Source organism: Rissa tridactyla, chromosome Z (genome assembly GCF_028500815.1).
Source record: "Rissa tridactyla isolate bRisTri1 chromosome Z, bRisTri1.patW.cur.20221130, whole genome shotgun sequence".
Lineage (NCBI taxonomy): Eukaryota > Metazoa > Chordata > Aves > Charadriiformes > Laridae > Rissa > Rissa tridactyla.
The window spans coordinates 83,953,270-83,976,191 of NC_071497.1; the positions used below are offsets into that span (position 1 = coordinate 83,953,270).

The window sequence follows — 22,922 nt, forward strand, 5'->3', positions numbered from 1 at the left end:
AAAAGTGACTTCTACGCAGAATGAGATGGCCTTGCACACAAGCAGCACCGCAGGCCAACAGATAAGGGCTGCAGTGTCCTTGCACCCAAGTTGGAAGTGCACATCAAAACAAAAAAAAAAAAAAACCAAAAAACAAAAAGGGTACACTCAAGGTTATTACAGTGTTCAAGGCAAAGCGAGAAATATCGCCATAACTGAAAGAACCGACATCCAGAGTAAGGAGACTACAGAATGAGGTCACCCAACCCATTCAAGTCGCAACCTGCTCACAAATGCAACGGAGTCTTTCACCCAGACGAGCGGCTCTTATCTAACTGTTTCAGGGGTGAAAGTAAACATCTGAGCTAGCAGGATGTAATTTGATTGTGACAGGGGTGGGGGGGGTGGGCGGGGAAAAAGCGACTGCTTTCATAAACTTGATCTGGAGCAGAAGTCTCTATCGTTAAACACACACAGATCCAGAACCTCTACGACGGCGGTAGAAGCAGCGATTTCAACATCTAAACGGTACCTTTCCAGCCACAACATGCAGGACGCTTGTGCCGTTTATTTGGGGAGGGTTAGAATGATTCCTAGCCTTCAACAGAAAACATACACAGCGATTAATAAAGAAAAAATAAAGCCACCATCATGAGAATTAAAACTTTTATTAGTGTATTCACATATTAGGCAAATGCAACACGCATGAAGCTTATTTCTTAGGTTCACAAGTTCTACCAATACATTAGTCTACTGGTAAAACTATCACAAACTGGTAACTGCTTTGCCAATTATTTTTTTTTTTATTTTATTTTTAATTTTTTTTTTTTTTTTTTTAAAAGGTGTCTGGCCCGCTTTTTCAAGGCTTGATTTTTGGTATTGCTTCTATGCCCTAGTCATTACGGCATAAAAAATATCCATCGCTATCATCAATTCGGTCAACTGATTAAAAGCTGTAACACTGGCCACATTTTTGTTCTCAAAGCTAAGTTCTCACTAGCTGTACTTACAAAGTACAGTAACTAGTGTAAATGGATGAAACAATGCGGGGGGTGGGGGGGGGGGTGGTGGGGGCGGAAAACAAACCAAACAGACAAAAGGCAATCCTGCTACTGCCACAATAACAAAAGAATGACAGACAGCTAAGATCACAAGATTGTTAGTAAGATGTATATTTTTTCAAGTCAGAATAACCCTTCTATACAGTTTCCCAACCCTTCCCCAACCCAGACTTATTTGTAGAATATATTTCAGAATATTTTTTTTATTTTTTTTTTTTGTTTTGTTTTTGTTTTTAATATGGTGCAGCTGTAGTGTCCAAGGGTTCACAATAACATGCACTGTCACGAAGAACCTAGAAGTCCTCCTTCGCTGGTCATACCTCAGCAACCACTATCCTAGAGGTTTTGCAGAAGCAACTACTTTTAATAACAAGGCCCGTTATGACATAATGAACGCGTATGATCTGGTATGTAAGTAAGCTATACAAAGCCACTCAGATCAGAAATTTAAATTCTGTTACTGAAATATGTTAAGAAGCTGCATCTATTTAAAACCTATACGAAAGAGTCTAGTTTACCCTGGGAAAAAGCTTTTTCAAGGTATTTGGCTCCAAAAACTAAAAACCATGATTTTTAGTGACATCTGTTCAACGAAAAAAAAAAAACAAAAAACAAAAAACAAAAACCCGCAGATATAAGGGATAAGCCAATAACCCTGCGTACTTAATCCAGTATCCAATGCTACGGTAAATTCTCATTCCATGAGAAAAAACAAAAAACCAAAACAACCACTGATTTCAAGGATTCAAGGTACAAAAAAAGGCCCAAATTACATCAGTGCCAGCAATATTGCTGGCAACAGATGCATCAACTCAGATGGGTAGGGAAAAGTAGACTCCTAGTGTGATGGAGACTCGGAATTTATAATATGAATTCATTTTAGGCCCCATTAAGCATATAAAGTGTCTTAAGATTTCACAGATGAATCTCAAGACATTTCTTTCCCTTCCAACGGAGGGATTTTCTTTTTCTTTAAGAAGGCAGCAAAAAAGTTAAGCTTTTCTACAAGGAAAGTCTGCTTTTTATGTTTAGGACAACTCGAAAACCTGCTTATATAAAAAAATATAAAAGAATAAAGGAGTAGAGTCTTGGAATTTTATGAGAGATTTGCCCCAATCAAAAAACCAAACGATTGTTTATGGGAACTAAAATGGAGAACAGCACAATACTGTGATATTTGAGATCATGATACGTTACCTGTACATATACTTAGCTATTCATGTTATTGATAAACCATTAGGACACTCAATTATATACCCAATAAAAACACCATTAAGAGTCTTTAGAACTGTCCCTTCTTCTTTCTGAAGAAGGTATTTCTATACACTAAATTTTCATCTAGTATCAGAGTATAGGAAACAGAATCCACAAGGTGCTTTAATTGATGAGACCTCAAGTGCTGTTTTTCTTTTTTTTTTTTTTTTTTTTAAAAACCTTTTTGGATAGTAAACAGTTCATGGGGACCACACACAAATACTACGACAGACGAGCTGTTATATTAAGTCTGTTGATTGGACTCGATATTTAGCCCACTGGTAACGGAGGAAGGAGTTTTACGACATGCTGGAGCAGCGTACTGAAGGGGAGCCCATCTGCGTCAATACTTTGTCCAACCATTGTAGAGGTCCGTTCAGATGAAGTTCAATCCAGCAAGGAGTGCTTGTTACTGTTTGCCGCCTAGAAAATAAAGGATAAAGGAAGTCAGAAAGCAGATTGGGCTGACATAAAATTCTCCATCGTACCATCAAATGTGTTTCCATAAAAAAAAAATAAAAATCTGTAACCATTACCATAACTTTTACTAAGGTTTTTCAGACAGTCTTTGAAGAAAAACCACCCAAACCACCTCACATCTATAAGACACATCAATAATTACACGCTTGCCCCTAACACATTGAGAATATTCTGCTCTGGAGAGATAAGAGCTGCAGCACTGACTTCAAGTGCTGCACCAAGAGCCTTACTTCTAAAAAGAAATTCAAAACTGAAGATTGTCCGACCCAGGTGACGTTCACCTCACAGACAGTTGTGTGCAGCTGTATCTCAACCTTCAGAGGGTCCACCTGCATAACTGGGTTTGAATTTTGTAGACAACTACTGAGAAATACAGAATGGAAACGCTCAGCCCTGCACCCTCAGCATGGCCAAAAGCACAGTACCACAATGATCATAAAGTCTGGCTTTTTGGAGCAACCGAGAAGATAAGCGTATAAGGAAATTGCTAGATGTTGTCAGAAACACTACGTCAAAATACAGCGCGTGTTCGTACTGTGCTAACTGATGCTATCTCAAAGGAACACCGAACTTTATCTCCGATTTCCTGTAATCTTTCACTTCTACATGTGATTTGTACTATAACATCCTCAGACAAACTATTTAAGTAAAAATTGCATTTCCCTTGTCTTCTGTATAAACTTGCCTATAATTTTCCACAACGGAAGCCCTCAAACACCATACAGAAAGACTCGGTAAAGCTGAAAGGTTGACAACCATAGAAGCTTCATTTACTCTCCCATATATCCTTGTTTTAGAGACCTGTTATTCAAAAATCTTCCTTCTCATCTCCAAAGCAGAGAAGCCAGCCTTGGACACACTCTGCCTGAGAAATCCTGTTATTTCGTTGTACCCACTCCAGGCATGGGAGTCTTCCCAAGCTAGACTGGCAAGACTACCGTTGCTAAGCCAGTTTTTCCCTAGTAATTCCAGCTATCCCAAAGTCAAAGCAAGGAGGCATTAAGATTCAAAGGCAGCAGATTAGTCAGACACAGACCCAGCCCCTTCGTTTTCACTGCCGGCCCTGCAACCCTTCGCTGTAAAGGAAATCTGTTTATATAAACAGAGGAACTGAAAAGGCAGGAAGATTAAGGCAGGCAGAGGATGGATTTCAAAAGTTGTCTGTGGTTTCGCATTTTCTAGGAGAAGAAAGCAGCGGGGTCTGCGCTCTCTCAGCGCTCTAAAAAACATCGTTATCTCAGCCCCAAATGCCTATGCCAAAACAAAGTGATCCAATAAAAGAACAATCTAAACCACAGGAAATATAATTCCATTTAGTCTCCAATCCTCTCCCAAAGAAGGAAGTTCATTATTCCACCGCTGTCAACTCCCTTACAACGTGTTCCACAACACGCTTCCTCAAAATTTTATAACTGGTTTTGTTCGACAGCCCTGGCTTTGCACTCCACTGGCAAAAGTCGATAAAATAGTGACTTAGCAGCCACCTCGAAGCAAAAACTCAGCTTCTTCTACCCATGGATTTCCAGTTCACATATCGCTAAGTCTCTTTGCTGTAATTACCTCTACTTAACTTTCTTCCGAAGATAATCCTAGGCCTGGGTAGTTCCTGTGCTAGCACGAACACTCGACCGCCGATCTGACCTTCTACCACCATCCTCAATTCCAGCCAACACGTATCGAGCAAAAAGCTACAAGCTATTTTGTCCACCGAGCTTCTAAAATCTACCACCTTGCCGTATTCGGCACGTTTATGCACATATGCCTAAAATTAAGTAATGCTTTGGCTTTGCCAAAGCCTGTTCTATGAGAAACGTTTTTGACATAATAACGAAGCACAGAAGTTTTAACAAGAATGATGGATTTTCCAGTGCTTCCCGGTCTACTTTGACAATTCAGACTACGCATTTAAATTCAAGATGGTGTTTGCAGGAGCAACATCCTCTTGATCTAATCACAACTGCAGCATAACTTACAAGTTTTGTGCATCAGTAATTTATTAGCACCATCTTAGAGAGAGACGCAAAGAAACTAGTTCAGCATTATGTCAGGAATCAGTTTCTGCGCTGTTCTGGCAGCGTTTCCAGCGGAGCTTTTTCAACCCTATGATCTCTGACGGGTTTATAGACTACTAACAACCAACATTCTCCCTCTTTAAAAATAACTTTACCAAAAGCCTCCCCACTGCTCCAACCCAGCGCTTCCACTCCATTCACTTCAAGTTGTCTCCATATAATCTGACTGATTAAGCCTTTCTTCTGTTCTGATTTGAATGTTGTGTTTAATTACGCTTAAGTGTATACATATTCCTTTTGAGCGAAATCCAGCAGTTCTTTAAACTTGAGCCAGATTCTTTCTTGTGTACCTCTTGCTAACAAAGAGGCACCAATTTATTCCATTACTCAAATTTCTCATTTCACCTAATTAGGCCTTCACAAAATTGGCTTCATTTAGCCGAGAAGCCTCCCCCACGTACTGGCACTGCTATTTACATGTATATATTTCAAGACCAGATAAAAGAACCAAAAGCCCATGATTCAAAGTGGAACCTGCATGCGATTACTCAACTTTAGAAATGATATGGATTTAAAAAAAAAAAAAACATAAAATCATTATGTATTGCAAGAGGGTACTGATATGTCAGACTTCACTCTTTCAGCGGACCGTTTCTAGAGAGATTTAAGGGGTTTGTTTTAAACCACACCTCTAGCCCTCCAAAATAATTAAATCTTTAATACCGCTCAGTTAGAAGTCAATTCCTTTTCTTCCAGAATTCCCATACTACATTAAAAACAGGCACTGTCCTCAACCATAGCTCGTAGTTTGTGCTAATAGAGAATACAAAATACAATTGGCATCTATTCAAAAGCAGATAAAAGACTGGTTTTTCCACTCAAAAAAACCTGTTTTTAGCAGTTTCACTACATAAACACAGTCATCTTACTCCTGCAAAGTTTTTTCCACTACAAGTTCCAAAAATATTTGCCATCCCTTAAATGCGTGTTCTCCAGCTGTTCTAGTCTGCGGAATGCACTCCAAGTGACTCCAATTCTTTCCGTTGGGTCCTATCAACTGCATCCCGCACCACAACCTAACAAACTCATCATATTCCGCATAGAACGGGACAGAGACCAAAATGACTGAAAGTCGAACAAGCAGCAAATAATCCCATAGCACAAACGGAGATGCTTCTAGATGCTGTCAGTGATTTCACCACAATAAGCAAGCAGGACCGAGCGAGGAAACGGAACTTTGAGGACGTTCCTTGCTCAATAGCCGACTTCAATGCGATACTAAAATCGGTTTACTGTTCTTTAGGACAGGAGCTCCATAGCTGAGGGATGGGGGGGGGAGAAAAAGGAAAAAATATGGGTTTAACTTGCAGACAGCATTATCGACACTAGCAGTAAGAAGCCTGTGCATATGGCTTTCAAGCCACAAGTAGTGTATTAGTGGAAGATGATAAACCTTTAAGTTTAAAAGCAAAGTTGTTTGGGTTTGTTTTTTTTTTTTTCTTACCTGTATTCAGCTCCCCATCCTTTAACAAAACTCATTCTTATGGTACACATTCTAGTAAGCTGATAAACTGCTTCAAAACCCTGATTCACAGATTGAGCCAGCAGAGCAGCAAATTCTTGGTTATTAAAGATTTTTAGATTGCATCCTATAAAGAAAAAAAAAAAGTCCAAAGGGTACAAACAATGAATAGTTGTGTTTGCTACACAAAAGCCCAAAACTATGAAGAAACTCTCAAAAGGAACGCAAATGTCACCCAGTGAATACATTCACTGGATATTTTTTGCACGAGACCTTTGGTCAGCTACTAACCTGGTGGAATTTTGCACACAGTTGCAGGATGCCAGCCATATCTTTGATTACAGTTGGGGCTCTGAACAAAAATCGCGCTATCGCTTAGGCACTCAGCAAAAACTTCTCCACCGATGTAATAGAGACGTACTCCCCTTCCTGCAGCAAAATTCAAAGGAACTCTAGTTATGATATGATGCAAGCCGATTAACAAACAAGAGAGTATTTTGTTTTAGAAAAGGCCAAGGTTTTTCTTTACAACAAAACAGAAATCAATTATCTACAGGACCACACTGCTGAGCTGACAGCTGTGGCAGGAGCAGAACACAATTAACTTGCATTTTTCTCCCACGAACACACAATATTCGATGGAGAAGCAGAATAAGTTTTGGTCAAGAGCGAGATAGAATTTTCTAGCCATGTTAACGGCTTGTAACCAAATCCAAGGAAGGCAGCTGTGTTCATTACCAAATAACGTTTTCACTTCAAGGAATACCAAAATCGAAATAAAAAGATTAAATGCGACAGAATTAAAACTTGGGCTAATATTAAAGGGTTGTATGTGAAGTGGCATAGGTCACTATGGCGGAAAAAAAAAAAAAGAGCACAAGTACACAACTTCAACACTATCTGTTTACATGCACCCACACTATTTTACAACCCACTGCATGCCCCTTCTCTGTACTATCCGGACAAAACCAACGAGACTTTTGTTTAGCCCTATTAAAAAAAAATACCCGTAAGAAATCCTATTGTTCACTTTGAAATTACGATTGTATTCTCTGAGTGAGGAAAAAAACCCAACCTGTTTGGGTTATTTCTAGCACAAGAGAAATAATGTACAACTGATCTCCCAAAGAAAACTATTTATAATTAACAGGTCCTTTAAAGGACATAGTTTCTCTTCCCCTTTTTCCTTAAAATTATTTTTCAAAAAAAAAAAGCGAGCTGCTCTCCAAAAAAAAAAAAAAAAAGGGGAGAGATCCTTACATTTTTGCTTTTCCTCATCATTGACCATTTTGATCAGTCAGCACAGGCATTGCCTGGGTTTCTGCACATCTACAATTTTATTAGACAAACATTTGGATTTGGAGTAGAGGGAGTCAGAAGGTTCTACTAAAGAGGTGGAACTTTTTTAATAAAAGTAAAACCAAAAAAAAAAAATCTTGCGAGTGTTGCTAAATAAAAGAATCCAGAAAAAAAGGAAAAAAAAGTAGTTTAATGAAAAACTTAAATCCAAGATGCAGCATCGTGGAAAACAATATTCTTCACTAACCGTTAAAAAAAAAAAATCTTGATCATGTCGAAACAGCGTGTTATCTCAATGGTAGCTTTTCCCATCTCAGAAAAGAATTCAAGAAGTACTACCAATGTCCATTCTGCATTTTATAAATTAGGGTAAACTAAGCAACACATTAATATTCTGTAATTAAAGCTTAAATTTCAGTCGTAAGCAACTCTGAATATAACAAGTTCAACGGCTGGCTGCACAAGGATGGAAGGATCCCAACACAGATCTGCCCAGCCTACCCGGATCATTCCAGAGAATTTAATGACTAAAATGAAATTAAATAGTTTAAAAAAAAAAAGAAATCGGAGATTTTTACCTATGTGTCGCCTTGTCATTTCCACTGTAGCATTTCTGTTTACATTGGAAAGCAGACCTAGACAAAATCGTTCTGAATTTGATGGATCTGTGAAGCCATCTACGGTCAGGGAAGGCTGTGATGCATGGAAGGTTTCTCCCACTCTTTGATTCAATTCATAATACGCTATTGAACACCAAAACGCAGGCTCCGAGTAAGTAACTGGTTGCAAGTCTAAAAAAAAAAAAAAGTCAAAAAATAAGCTTAAGATAGAATTTGGCTGAAAAGAAATCTATCTGCCCTGCTATTCGTCTCTTCCAGAAACGACAGCGGTAGTCTCCTCAAACTACTCAAATTTTATTTTGCTTACTGTCATTTTTACCTACCCCAGTAAACAGAATGGAATTCAATATTCCACGCAAGGGAAGGAGGAGTGGAAGAAGGGGTGATCTAATCTGACCACAGCTCATGTAGTTTGGTACTTGCATTTCGCTCGGTAAAACGATTAAGGTAACGCTGCTGCGAGTACCAGACGCTGAGACATTTCTGTTGCCTTTCTATAACTTGCCGACGTTTTGGCAACGTTAAAGAAAAGATTAAACTATCAAACACTGAACCACACAAAAGAAAAAGAATAGGAAAACGATGTTCCCTTGTATTACACTATAGCTTTTACTGTCTCTTCATCTAAAAGCAGTTCTAAGCTCCTTTTACTCTCCCCTACTAGAGCTCAGGATCTTTCCTGTGCATCTTCAGCTTTTCCTGCGCCGCTTCCCCTTTTTACCTACCCTAATTACTTACTCAGCGTTCCGAACAGCATTTTCCTGTCACATCCTGTCACCATGCCTCAAACCAACCCAAGGGAATCTGATCTTCCCGAGGCGTTTACACAGACACACAGTGACGGCACCTCGTCAAAGCAGGTGGGCAACTCATGCGGCAACAACAATTGCGGTCACAGGCGACAGAGTCCATGAGAAGAGCGGCAGAACACACACGCACACACACACGGGAGACAGCCAGTCTGGGCAGCACTACGGATACGCTAACGTCCTTTAAACTATTTATTTTATAAATGCTATTCTTGCACACACCGCCATATTGTTCCTTCTCTTTGCTAGAAGCTCAACAGTATACAGAAACAGAGTAGTCATTAACAAGTTATTAACCCAGCCCTATTATGTTTATCATCAGGAAGCCAACCCAACAGTCTCCTCCTAATACCGGCTCTTATTTTCTTAAATTACATCATCATTTTTAATGTGATTATATATATATATATATATAAAGAAGAGTCATCACACACGGAGCAACAATTAAAAGTATTTCCAGCTTACCCAGGCTATGATTAACCGGGGAGAGAGTACTAGGAGACAGCTCTGCTGGAGATCCTGTGGAAGCAACACAGATTGTTTCATTGCAAACGATTCTTGTCATTTCAGATGTATCTATTACCTAGACACAGTTTTACATTAAAATCCTTTGGAATAAGAAAGCTCAGAAATCCTACAACCGGTTTTCCAGCATGTCACATGCTTATTCTGAATTAAGATTACATTTAATTTTCCGGACTCCTGGGAGCCTACCCCTCCTCGTAAAGACTCGATTAACATCTTAGCGTTGCGTTTGGCAGAGCTCTCACTTCATGCACGCTCTGCGAACATAACTTTATTTACGCATTTCTCCAGTGAGAACGTGACTTCTTCTCAGATTCAGTGGAAAAAAAAATCTAGGAAAAAGCGGATGAGATAATCAAGATATTACCCCTCTATTCTCAAAGGAGAGGGTTTATCTCTAGAAAAGAACAAGCTGGATTTCCTCATTTGAGGAAATTATTCTTTCCCGGAAGGAGGAAGGCAAAAACTGAGAAAACCATGACCTCTCCAACACAATTTGTGCGCTGGTAGGGCCAAAATACAGAGAGGCTTTACACAGAAACGTTCCTACAATGACTACCGATGTCGGGCTTTTTTAATTAAAGGTACCTATTGTCACACAGCAGAAAAATATTGCAGTTCTTCCAGAAACTAGTGCAGTCGATTCCACTTAACTGCAAAAGGTTGCTATCGTTAGCCAACCAAACACACTCAAGTCCACCAGCACGTAGCAGGAGGCTCTTATCCAGCGCAATCACTGTGCTTTGTCCAAGCCTAAGGCCAACCAGATTATCTAGAAACCCTTTCCTACGAAGGCACAAACGCTTAATGTTTCTTCTACTCTTTCAATAGAGCCTTCCATACAAGAATTAATTTGAAACGTGGCAGAAGTGATAAGGCTGTCGGAGTTAAGAGACAGGTTCTCAAAAAAAGCAGCGTTTCTATAACTTGTTTAGGCCAACAGACATTTTGCTTTAATGAACCTGTTTCCAGAAGGTAAAGTTAGGGGTAAGTTGAAACCAGCCAACTATTAAGATGTATTTTAAGGCTTTCTGATGAAGGCTTAATTAGACCTGTATGCTTTTGTTACAAAACAAATGAAATGTACTTATTGTAATGTTTTAAAAGCATTCCTCTAGCAAAAAATTATTTTCTTCACAAGAGACTGCACGTGATATGTTAAATAGAAAACTCCAGGTTGTACAGAGCGTTCCTGCCATCGTCGTTCAGGCTGAATTGATGCCACTACGCAGAGGGATCATGACTAGTCATCCCAAGTCCTTGAAAGTAGTGGAAAAAAAAAAAAATAAGCGTTACCTGTATCCATGCTTTGGTTCAACTGCTGGTCACTCGTTTCTCCATCTTCGCTAATATATCCCGGAGGTGGTGTTTCTGTCAAAAAAAAATATTAAAAAAATCCACCTCAATGGATTCAATGACTAGGGAAATTTATAAGATTTAGCATTTTGGGGTTTTTGTCCTCAAGTCTTCACAAGCTCCAAATGATACCTCAATACTGCATTGGAATTTCATTTTGCTGTCCCTTTTTCCTTCCAGTAGGACTTCAAAGGCATTACCTGCCTTATTGTCTATGTGAAAACGTATCATCTCTTGTACGGCGGTCAATTGCTCAAATACGTTGCATATTTAACAGATAATCCTTGTTTGTTCCATTTTATACAAGATACTTTCACTACAATGAGTAACAATTTTGCAATTGTGATCAACAGCTTTCACGTTTAGTAGAATTACAAATAAAAAAAACCATCTGGTGATTAAAAAAAAAGTGAGCTGTCTTTATGTAGCATAACCATCAGATCAGATGCCCTCCCACGCCTTACAGAAGTTGCTAGATTTAAAGGTTATTTTTCAGTTCAGTCCCCAAATCCAATACCCAACAGTTGATTTTACTCATTAATGCAACAACTATATTATCTAACGAGTTATACTGCACAAGCTCTATTATAATTATTACCTCCAAGCCCTGTTAAAACAATCGGCTATTCTTGTAACTCGCTTTCTTTAAAGATGGAGTTTCACAGACCGAAGTCATCTCAAAGTAACAAGTTTGAAGCATTCCGATAATAGAAACTGTGTCTAATTCCACAGAAATATCTTCAAAACCCAGGAGAGTAGGGTTGTTCCTTTCCTCCATTCAAAACGTACTTTGTAATCCAGATAATGAGTTAACCAACTGCCTTTCAGGAAATAATTTTTCTTTGAACTGGGCAAGTGTCTTTTCCTATATATTAAAGGCAAAACCTGGATTTGTTTAGTGAAAGTGTTTGAAGCTAACTATCTCTACAATCGCCTTAGAATTGTCTCCGAGACATCTGAGAGATTAAACTTATTTAATTACATTATTACCAAACAGCAGAAATTTAAAGATAAAGCCTTTTGCTTAAGAATTAAAGTCAAATTATATCCAATATCACATCTGAGATTTACAGCGAAATACTAAGATCAGAAGGACGTCAGCGAGAGGAAACTGGAGTCAGCTGATTAAATAAAAATGAACCAAAAAGAATTATATCTTTGGTTCATTCTGTAAAATTAGTGTGTTAAACATAGACGGGACAAAATTCAAGAGAGAATTTAACAGCAAGGTTCAGGGAAATCTTTAGTAGCAAAGTAAAGACGACAAAAGTCATACTTGTTTTGAACATTTTTATAGAATTCATTGTCATAAAGTGGACTCCACCCATCTCCAATATCATTTGTTATAGCTAAACCCACAGCCACGGTAAAAGGTCAGTAACCACTTCAAATCCGACACACACCACCTGTTTCCAGTTGCTAATCTGGGCTCTTTGGCAGAGATTACTTTCCATATCTAGTCTCTGAAGAGAGAAGATTTCCTCCACCTAGTACTATTAATACTGATTTAGGGTCAGAGGTTGAGCACCACCACAGCTGGAAATAAATACTCAAGTGTGGCACTAAAAATTCTTAACAGAGCTTGAACGCGGCCAGAAGTTTGGACAACGCAGCTCAGGGCATCCGTAACCTGAAAGGGAAGATACAGCCCCAAAGGCCAACCTGCACCTTCATGATCACCTTCTTCCCTCAAGTGCTGTGTCCAGTTTTGGGCCCCTCACCACAAAAAAAGACCTTGAGGTGCTGGAGTGTGTCCAGAGAAGGGCAACGGAGCTGGTGAGGGGTCTGGAGCACAAGTCTGGTGAGGAGCGGCTGAGGGAGCTGGGGGTGTTCAGCCTGGAGAAAAGGAGGCTGAGGGGAGACCTTCTCGCTCTCTGCAGCTCCCTGAAAGGAAGGGGTAGCCAGGGGGGGTTGGTCTCTGCTCCCAAGGAACAGGCGATAGGACAAGAGGAAAGGGCCTCAAGTTGCACCAGGGGAAGTTTAGACTAGATATTAGGAAAAATTTCTTCACTGAAAGCGTTATCAAGTATTGGAAGAGGCTGCCCAGGGCAGTGGTGAAGTCACCATCCTTGGAGGTATTTAAAAGCCGGGCAGACGTGGTGCTGAGGGACATGGTTTTTGTCAGTGTCAGGTTGATGGTTGGACTCAATGATCTGAAAGGTCTCTTCCAACCTAGACAATTCTATGATTTTATGATTCCCAGCCGTAGGTGAAGCCAAGCTCTCTGTAGACCAAGTACCAAGACACCACTGCGATGCAAAACCACCATGGTTATTAGTCTGGTTTACCGCTAAACAAAACTGTTCTCTGAAGCAGGTTCTCAAGACAGACAAGACTTATGACCTTGCTAAGTATTCCAGATAAAGTTGGCAAAGTCAAGTGAAGTAAGACGCCATGATATGAAGACAACAGAAGGGTGGCAGTGACAAGGAGGCAAGGTTTGGTGAGCTGTATAAACATTTGAGTATCACGTGAATACCCACAATCACCTTGAACAAGACTTCCTGCAAATAAGTACCTAGAGTCGCTTTAGCTCCTTTCCCTAGCACTGGATTTTCAAATTGTGGCTTTTCCAGCAAGTTCTTTGCAAATGCTATCAAAAGCCCTCAGATTGAGTCAAAAAAAGTATACATTAAGTTAAGAAAGCAACACCAACTTCTAGCACCTTAAAATTGCTCTTTAAAGATCTGTTGTCCCTAGGTGGCAACAAAAGTGGCACAAATTAAACAGATGAGATCGAATTCACTGAAATTTTTTTGGTGCCATTTCAGTTCTTAAAATATATTTGAAGAAAACACAAGTAACATCCTGTTTAAGGCACGCAGATACAATTTGTACGTTGCACACATTTGAGTTTCAAGGCAGCTTGTTCTTCAGGAGAACCCAGCTCTGAATTTTCAGCCTGTTCGTAACATAGCCGCGTTAAACATTTATGAGAAAACTTCAGTTTTGCTTGGTTTTACACTCCAGGCAACTTCCTGAAGAGACAGGAAACAGGAAGCTGGGGCAGGAAACAAAGGTCACCGATTTTATGTTTCAATAAGGGTACCGGCTTTCGGGTGCACTCTAGCAGATTAGTCTTGGTATTTGTTTTGGGGTGGGGAAGAGGCAAAGAGGGGGAGGAGGAATTCTTGAAGCGCTCCGTATCGTTAGGTTCTTCTTTCACACTAGAAAGGCAAAACTGTGTGCACACAATAGTTAACAAATACACAAAGCAGACCCTGATCAATTATAAACTACAAATCAAGATACTTTTCAAGTCACTGTTTCGCAACTTAAAATTTTCTCCACATACTACACATGGTGAGACTGAGACGCAGTTTACTACTCGATCTCCAATAAACAGCATTTGGCAACATCTGTGTGTCGGTAAAACAGTCAAAGCATAAGGCAAAGGTCTACTTTGTACTCATTAGCATTATGAGTCTTAAATAAGTTATTAAAATCAAGTAAGCTACTGTGAAACCACAGCAATGTGGTTTCACACAGGACCGCGTTCTGCAAACAACAGCGTTCAGGTATTTCCACTGGAATTAATACACAACACCAACTAGATTTAATTCATTGGTGCATCTTTCAATTAATTCGATCCCTCAGCAGGACGAAATTCCCATCTTTGTTCCAGTGGCACAACGTTAAGTGTTTACAGAGGGAGTTAAGGAAATACCTGGTATGTAATTGCTCTGTGGTTCAATTCCAGCTGGAAAGTTAGTGTTTTCAGGAATGGAATGGGTATAGTCATCGAGAGGCGGAAGCTCCGTTAGAATCTCGGTGTGCCGCGGCACTAGTACAGGAGGCAAGACTGGAAGAGCAAAATTCAAAGCATCAGTAAGAGCCTCAAAACCATCTAACAATTTCTTAATGTGTTTTGAAGTTTTCTGACTCTTCACTACTGGTAATACTGCAATTCAATCGTACTACTAGTTACTAGAGGAATCAGATTCCTGAGGTATCTTTTGAGTAAAACTATTCCGTATTAGCAAAGTTAAATCATCCCTATTCTCCTTTTCAGTCCGGACCGTACTTAGCCAGCTGGAAACTGCTAGCGGTACTGGAAGTGTTCATCGGGGGTATTTAACGCGTTTGTAAAGATTTTTCAGTATCTTTATTATTAAAAACTTCCAGGGGATGCTATTCTCAAAAGCTGTATCTCTAAGAAATCTTGTGCTCCTGGCAAGACAAAGCATCATCTTTCTTTTATTTTTCCACTTAAAACATTATGCTGAACAAGTACGTACAGACGCTGCTAGAGAAAGTCAGAAGCAGTCTTCCTACCTGGTGTCTCCACTCTCTGGTAGTGGTAAGGGTTTACACATACTTCATCCTTTTTAAGATTAAAAGCATATTCACAGTTTTCAATTGCTTTAAGTTCATGGTGACTGTGAAGATCTGGCCAGCGCCACAAACGACAGTAAATAACATGCGGTAATCCTTTACGATGAGATACCTGTAGACGGCCATCGAGAGATCTATACGGGAAAGACGTTGAGAAGTATTTACAGACTGAATACTGTCTCGTAATCACTCAAGCAACAGTGTACACACATGGGATGAGTATTTATTCTCAGAATTCAGTGGACTGACACTGTTAGTGACATTTATACTCTTGTTAAAAGGCTTCAAATGTGATAAAAAGGATGGTATCAAGCAGTGTCTTAACTTAGTTTTGAGCTGCTCAAATTATTGCCAGTGAATTTAGAGTTCATTAAAAGCCACTTTACCTCCAACCAAGTATTTAGGATGATTGCTTCATACACTTTTTTTTTTAAATGCAGAAGACAGTTGTTAAAAAAAAATAAAGAGAAAAAAAAATAATCACACACTTAATAGTCCCTTCCGCTGCTAAACCTCAAGGCTTTGCTGTGGCATGGATGCTTTATGGCTTTAAGCATAAGAATTCCCACAGGACTGCAAATAAGCCTATAAGCAGTCAGCTGCCCAAGTGATCCACATGGCAGTATAACTGTAATGCAAAAAAGCATGAATGCACATCTTGTAAGGGCTGCACAGTTTATCTTCTCGCCTTCATCTGCCTCGCTACCAGCTGAAAACGTTTTGCTAGTTTTAAGACAGACTGCATATGCTTACACAAATGCAGATGTTTGTGATTGTTATGGGATGGGAGACAAACCTCAATACACAAATCAAGTAATGTGACATGAAAAAAAAAATAAAGACCCTGGTTTAGAATTTGCCCACCGTTAACTACTGAAGAATTTACAAACAATTCTTTAGTAGCTCCTACCCGAGCCAATTAGCAAGATTTAACTGAAAGCTTGTGGCATACAAAGCAGGTTAAACACTTTGTAAGATTAGGTCTAAAGAATTAAGTATCCCAACTTTGTTAATATAAATACCAGATCACATTAGAGCTTGCTTTTAACAAGTCTTCCCATTCTTTCAGTGGCACTGGCGTGAAAAAGGAATATTCCAGAATTAGAGTTTCATTGGTCAAAACATCAGCTGAGAACACTCGGATTTCTACACTGGCAAGCAAATATTTTTAAAATGCTGTACCATGAGAGGCCTAGGAAGCATTTTAGTCTATTTCACAGCTAAAGCATCCCATTACAGACCCTCCAAAGCCAATCCCTCCCACAAGACTTCTATGATGCGAGAGAGGGCAGAATATTCACCTGGTTTGTTCAGAGAAGCTGTAAAGGCCTGTTGTATCCCACTGATCTATCGTGTTTGGTGTACTCAGTCCCCAAATTTCAGAGCAAGTGCTGTGCATAAATTGAAAACAAAAACAAAAAATTGATATGAATATGGAACATGGTTATTCAAAACACCATGATGTCAAACATGGAAAAATGTACAGAATACTTCCTTTCACATAGAAGATAGAGCACCGTTAGACTTGCACTTAAACTGACATCTCATGCTATATTTTCTATATGAAGGAGGCTATCAAAATGGAACACGTGATTCAAGGTAAATGATAATGTTCTTAAAAGGTGAACAAGTTCTCTGGTTTTAAGTAGTCAATACAGTTGCAATGTTCCTTAAAACAGGCAAAACTTCCTCAGCCTAGCTCTTAACAAAATTCAGTTTTCCAGGGTAGTTTCTGGGTTGGGTTTTTTGTTTTTGTTTGCTTGTAAACATGAGCTTCCCTATGACTTCAAACAAAGCCCATGTGTATCTAAAACCGAACATCACAATCTAACTTTCAGGTACCACCACTTTAGCATTAATCTCCTTTTCCACGCACGTACTAATTTGCTGCTTTTCCCAAACCGGTAAAATTCAGACTCCGAAAAAAAGCACATTGTAGCTGACACTTCTCACTGTTCTCTGTACTCTCCTTGAATAGAGCGCTACATACTCTTTTCCACCATATACAAAACACAGAACGTTAAATGCAGTTTTACAGTATTGTATTTTAAGACTTAACTATAGAACAACAAAACTTTAATTGCTAAATGAAGCAGGAGGAAAGGAAAGAGAACTAATTCTTTACCAAACTGGGTCAATGACAAGAGCGCAACAGTAAAGAAAAAAAGACCGTCCGGTGGTAGACACGAACTAAAAGCAGCGGCAGATTTAAGTAAAGCAAGAAAAGAGCAGCACGTTTTCAGAAGCATAAATCAAGCTCTATCGCAGACTTGCTCGGTCACCACTGAAGACAGTTTATTTTACATAAGAAACACACAACCAGACATCACACCTCAGAAATCAAGATAATGTGGCTGGTGAGCAACTTACAACTCCACCCCCTAATTACGAAGCCTGAAGATTGACTGGCTGCTATATCCCCTTTAAAGTTAATAGCCTCTGAACAGTTGTAACAAAAAGAAAAGAATCCAAGCTCACCAGACTCCTGGTTTTAAATATAGGCTTTGCTATATAAATTTACGCTCCCAAACTTAGCCGATACACTCACAAGTTTGGCTTAAGCGTTCAAGGGAAGGAAAGTGAGGCAGGTATTTTTAATTTCTCGCCCCTACACAGAGACAAGTCATTAGTGTTATGAAACAAGAGAGGAGACAGCACAGCACCGTACTTAAAACCACTTTCAGGCCTGACAACCACCTAAATTGCACGGTGATTTTAAGAAAACGTAAGTGTGGGCTACTGGCAATAGGAAGGAAAAGTCCTCGTCCCCTTCTTGCCTGTCCCACATGCCTCATTTCTAACGCCATCCCAGGGAGGTTGAAAAGTCCATGCGATTGAGCAACAGCCCCAATCAATGAACTGGCCATCTGACCATAGAACACGTGGATGAAAATTAATGTTTTCAGAGTTACTTTTCAGCCAGATCAGTTCTTCTATTCACTGTGGAGCCACCCAAGCACTACACAAAGGAGGACGGAGAGCGCAATTTTTGGCAGCAGCCTGCATTTATCACGAACGAAAACGTTAAATAAAGTACAGCCTTTGACATTTTACTGATTATGGACACAAGTAAAACTTTGTACTAGATGTCTTTTTGTCTAGGAGGGAGCAGCGGAGCCACACGTGAAGGTCCCTCCTCTGACATACCCAGCTCTTCAAAAAAAGCCAACTGTCCTGAACATCCGTCCATCCAGTTACATCCGTCTCGGACACAGGCAGCATCGCAGAAACAGAGTGGGCAAAAGAGGGATACTGACCATCACTGCATCAGTAGAGCCTGCAACTTCTCTTTTTCATATTCCTAAGATGCCTTCTGGATGGTGGGCTGCAAGAAGCTGTGTGAGGACTGAAATAGCTGCCCTGAAGACACACAGGCAGCCTGCGGGACACCAGGGAGCTTCCCTGCACTGCACTGTGTCCTTAAATATGCGCCACTACTGCTGGTAAGACAGATCATCACGCACATTAAATTAGAAGAACAATCAACAGACACAAAGCCTGCTGCATATTAATTGACAGAGTCAGCTCTGACAGCTTACTACCTTTGAGCAATGGATCCTTCATACAAAGCAGCGCTCCAAAGCCGATGCTGTCACACAGATTACACGTTCCCAAAATTGCGGGGCGCGTCACTGGTGTAAGCATGACACGCCACGCATTTGCTTCACAAGACTTTTAAGACAACACATGCAAAAGTAAAATTTCATAGCCCTTGACAAAGCCCAATGAACAGGAACGGTCTTTTATATTGCTAACCTCTTCTCTCTATAAATATTCAAACTACCAAAGCTGATAGCATATTCCATAACCTACAGAAAGACAAACAGCATCCTGAAGCGACTGTATGACTGAGCCACAGTTTGCAATGAAACACCATGGAGGGAGGGCAGGCCAGGGGGTACAGAAAAAGTCCTCAGTTAGAGCAGAAGCGCTTCAATATTCAGCGGCTTACATGATATGCTGTCTTCCAGGATGGATGTCTGCTTAGAGTTACGATTAATATCCACATTTTACTGGCTCATCTACACTAGGACTATACTCCAATTCCAATAATCCACAATCAAGCACTGAAGAGCCTGCAGGAAGTCATCCTGTACGATCAATAAAGTCAGCCCAACACAGCTTTTATTGTTCACGAGAAGAAACATCTGAGGAAATAAAACGGTCTCCCCACTCTCCTGCTCACATAAAAGACCCGCTGCCTAGAAGATGCAAGACCGGCCCCCCGCCACTTCACCCAGACAGAAAAACTACGGCTCTTAATATTCACACACACGCACACCAAATCAGAATGAAACTCCTCACAACCATAAAGAGCATAATTCATACACAGCGCTTCCATGAAAGGCCACAGTATGTTCATTCATACACAAGCGAAAGCCTGACGGAGGGCAGACACGTCTACTCTACCAGTGGTAGTGGCTGGAAAGAAGGTGTCCGCGTTCTAAAAGATAGTTAAACAACCAGTAAAACCATCTAAAAGGGAGAGAGGAGGCACAGACTTTTTAGCAGTACAGAATTATTACCCCAAAATAAATAGGAGGCATTCTCTCCTAAACCTACCTTTCCAAAGCATCCTAAACCCCTTGTGATGTGAAGAGACCTTCTATGCCTTAGTCCATAAAGAATTTGCAAGAGTCAAGAACTAACATCTGTACTCATAAATTAAGTCTTGTCTGGAAACATTCCCAGGCCCTGGAACACGATCATGTACGCTAGAAAGCGGCTAGGACATTCCCCAGCACTGGGCCGTGCCAGTTAGCGATCTCCCACACAATTCCCAGGTTTGTGAGTCGTCACACCACGGGGACCACTCGTACTGGGCAGCTCAGATGTAGCCACCCTGCCCTGGTAGCTAAGAGTTTAAGAGTATGGACAATGCAGTCCTGAGCCAGTTGGCCGCGGTGCCTGGGAACATTCCCAGGCACGTTTAATTTATTAGGAGGGAGGCAGCCAAGACATATCACCATTTCACCTTTAGAAAGCAGACTGCCCTCAAACTGAAGTCCAGAAGCACGCTTGAAGCTTCATGTTTTACCAAACAGGGGGTTTTGGTTTTGAACTCGCTGTACACTGCGGCGCTGGTAAGCCATCACTGTTTCCCAAATATAATTTGGCTCCTGCATCCAAGCTGTACTTCAATCTTTCCTGTGTAGACAGCACTTAAATACACTCCAGAATACAAGCTTAAAGCTAATATACTTCCTCCCACCAGACCAGACACTTTCATTCCAAGGAGCATTTTCACTGCTGTTCTCAAAACAATTTGTCTGTTGACAGAAACGAGGTCAACTACACAAAAGCTAATATTTTTATCTTTTCAACGCTAGCTTAGATTAGCAAATCACCATGTTCCGTGGCCTCTAGTACTCCCAGGGCAAGCTTGCTTGCGTACTGCTTTGCTGCTTTTGCAGACCCCACAAAATAAGTGAATTTGTTATAAGGGACTTTAGGGACATAAAGCATCACACGGGCTCAGATTCCCAGGTGTTCTGAAGTTCTAACAAAAGAAAACCATTTCCTAGAGAAAGGAGAAACGCTCAGAGGATACTTGCAAGGAATAACAACTAATCTGAGACCCACGGATTTTTTAGGGAAAAGTCAAAGTCTTGCAGACATCTGGTTAAGCTGCTACACACAAAACCTGCGACAACTCAGTCTCGCAATTCTTATCTCAGGACTGGCCAGAGGACTGATGTGGTGAAAAAAGGGGGAGACAAGTTACTACTGGATGGAATTAAAGCTACCTCCGTCGGTGCCTCTCCCCAAGTGCAAAGGGTTGCAAGAGTTGGCATTTGAACCTGTCTTTTCATCTGCTTATAAGGAACAGCATCTCAGATGATATTGTACAATTCTGGCAAGAAGAATCTTTAATGTGGCTATCAGCATGCAACAGCACACAGTATGCCTTCACTTCTTCCATTTCATCATTTCCTTTAACAGGAAAATCTGAGTTCCAAAAAAACCCTACTCTGGGCAAGAAATTACCTAAACAGCAAAGAGCTGTAGCAATGCTTCGCAATTTTGAGACAAAGTGCCAAAACTGCCTTGCTTTAGCAAGACAGAAAATACTGACACAGACAAGAAAAATGTGGACGCAGGAAAAACCGAAGCATCAAAGATAATCAAAAAGTATTTGTATTGCCCAGTCTCCATATCACAGATGATGTTCCCAATCAGCATCAACAGTGCAAACTATCTTAGTGGAACAATAGTACCTGCAAGTCTACTACAAAAGTGGACTATCAAGTCCCAGTTCAAATCCAGATGAATTATTGATCTGCCATGAAGGGTGAACATGGACGTGATTTGTGCCATGCACATAAGCAATATGATGGCTTGCTTTAATATATTATATCCCTATTGAAGGAATCGAAGTCTGTATCAAAATCCGTAATAACCAGATATAAATTGCCTGGGATGAAACAGTCTAAAGTAAAACACTATAGCGACATTCAAGAGTCCAAAAAATATAGATGGACATCATCTCAACTAGAACACACTGCCCAAAACCAGATTCTTCACTTTGCAATATGGCTAGGCAGCAAAGGATGTTGACCCATCTAGGTGAAAAAAGGAACAAGATAAGGCTGAACAGGAGAAGATGATCATTGCCAACCAGTAAGGTCTCTTCTTAGTGAGCACAGAAAGCCATTCACATACTGGCTTGTGGTGGCAGTAATTCTGAACTAGAAACTTCAGTAGTTGGAGATGCAGCTACACAGAACAACCCGCAGCCCCCTCACTGATATCCAGATGCCAACTAATAACGCCACCTCAGGTTGGTACTCAACCCAGGCCGCTTAATTAGGTTCAGTTTCTCAGCCCAGTTAAAAGCCAGATGTACAGTTAAAAGCAAAAATGCCAAATACGAAGCACAGATTTACAGATCCACGCAAGCGTGTGCAATTACTGTCCAAGCAGTCATGACCACAGCATCAAACAAGCTGCTACCTACACATGGCACTGCACACACTCCAGGATGTCTCTCTATTTTTTCCCCCAAGTGCATTTGCAAAACAGAAGATACAACTAGGAATAAAGGTGGTAGGTCTCATCAATAATACTCTGCTTTATAGAGATGCTGTTTTATTTGAGGCTATAGCTGAAAGAACCTGAGGGTAGCAGAGTTTTAAGCAGTACCCTATATGCACCAGAACTGTTACACGCATGCTTAGGCTGGTGTCTGTATATTGCAGGTTGCTGCTACTATGAATTTATTACCAACTTTTAGAGAGACAGAATGAACAAAGCAACTTTCCTACCACTAACACTATTTACTGTGTTGGCAATGCTGCACGCTCGAGGTACTTTTTGTACTAAATGAAGTGCTTGCAACAAAGTACGACATCAGACGAAAGTAGGCAGAACCACTTCAAAAATATTTACATACAAAGTACCAGAAACTCTATACAGAAGCTGTTAAATACTGTCACAATTCATACATAACTACAATTCCACTTTCTTCTTCAAAGTCTTGCAAAGAAGTAGAACAGCTCTAAAAGGGCACAGAGTTCAGCTGACAGCCTCCTCTTTACCTGAAGTGGTAGCACTAGAAAGATGGCAAATGAAACCTGAAATGCAAATTGCATCTCACTAGTCAAAGCCCATATTATACAGGAATCATTACAGAATGGCCTTGGCCACTTAAACTTGCTTCTTTGTGAAGT

The 22,922-nt window shown here is 40.3% G+C and overlaps 1 protein-coding gene across 3 annotated transcripts in view; it reads right to left on the reverse strand.

The window, feature by feature from the left end:
* Window positions 1–628: 628 nt before the first annotated feature.
* Window positions 629–22,922, reverse strand: part of LOC128902618 (mothers against decapentaplegic homolog 2) — a 52,877-nt gene continuing 30,583 nt past the window's right edge. For 2 of the 3 annotated variants that reach the window (XM_054185913.1, XM_054185912.1), the window contains exons 3-11: window positions 16,554–16,643; window positions 15,193–15,386; window positions 14,585–14,719; window positions 10,858–10,932; window positions 9,502–9,555; window positions 8,186–8,398; window positions 6,600–6,737; window positions 6,291–6,435; window positions 629–2,717 (exon numbers count right to left, since the gene is read on the reverse strand). In XM_054185913.1, the coding sequence (XP_054041888.1) occupies window positions 2,594–2,717; window positions 6,291–6,435; window positions 6,600–6,737; window positions 8,186–8,398; window positions 9,502–9,555; window positions 10,858–10,932; window positions 14,585–14,719; window positions 15,193–15,386; window positions 16,554–16,643 (1,168 nt within the window). In that variant the 3' untranslated portion in view covers window positions 629–2,593. The remainder of the gene's footprint in view (window positions 2,718–6,290; window positions 6,436–6,599; window positions 6,738–8,185; window positions 8,399–9,501; window positions 9,556–10,857; window positions 10,933–14,584; window positions 14,720–15,192; window positions 15,387–16,553; window positions 16,644–22,922) is intronic. The other variant, XM_054185914.1, reaches the window with a different exon arrangement.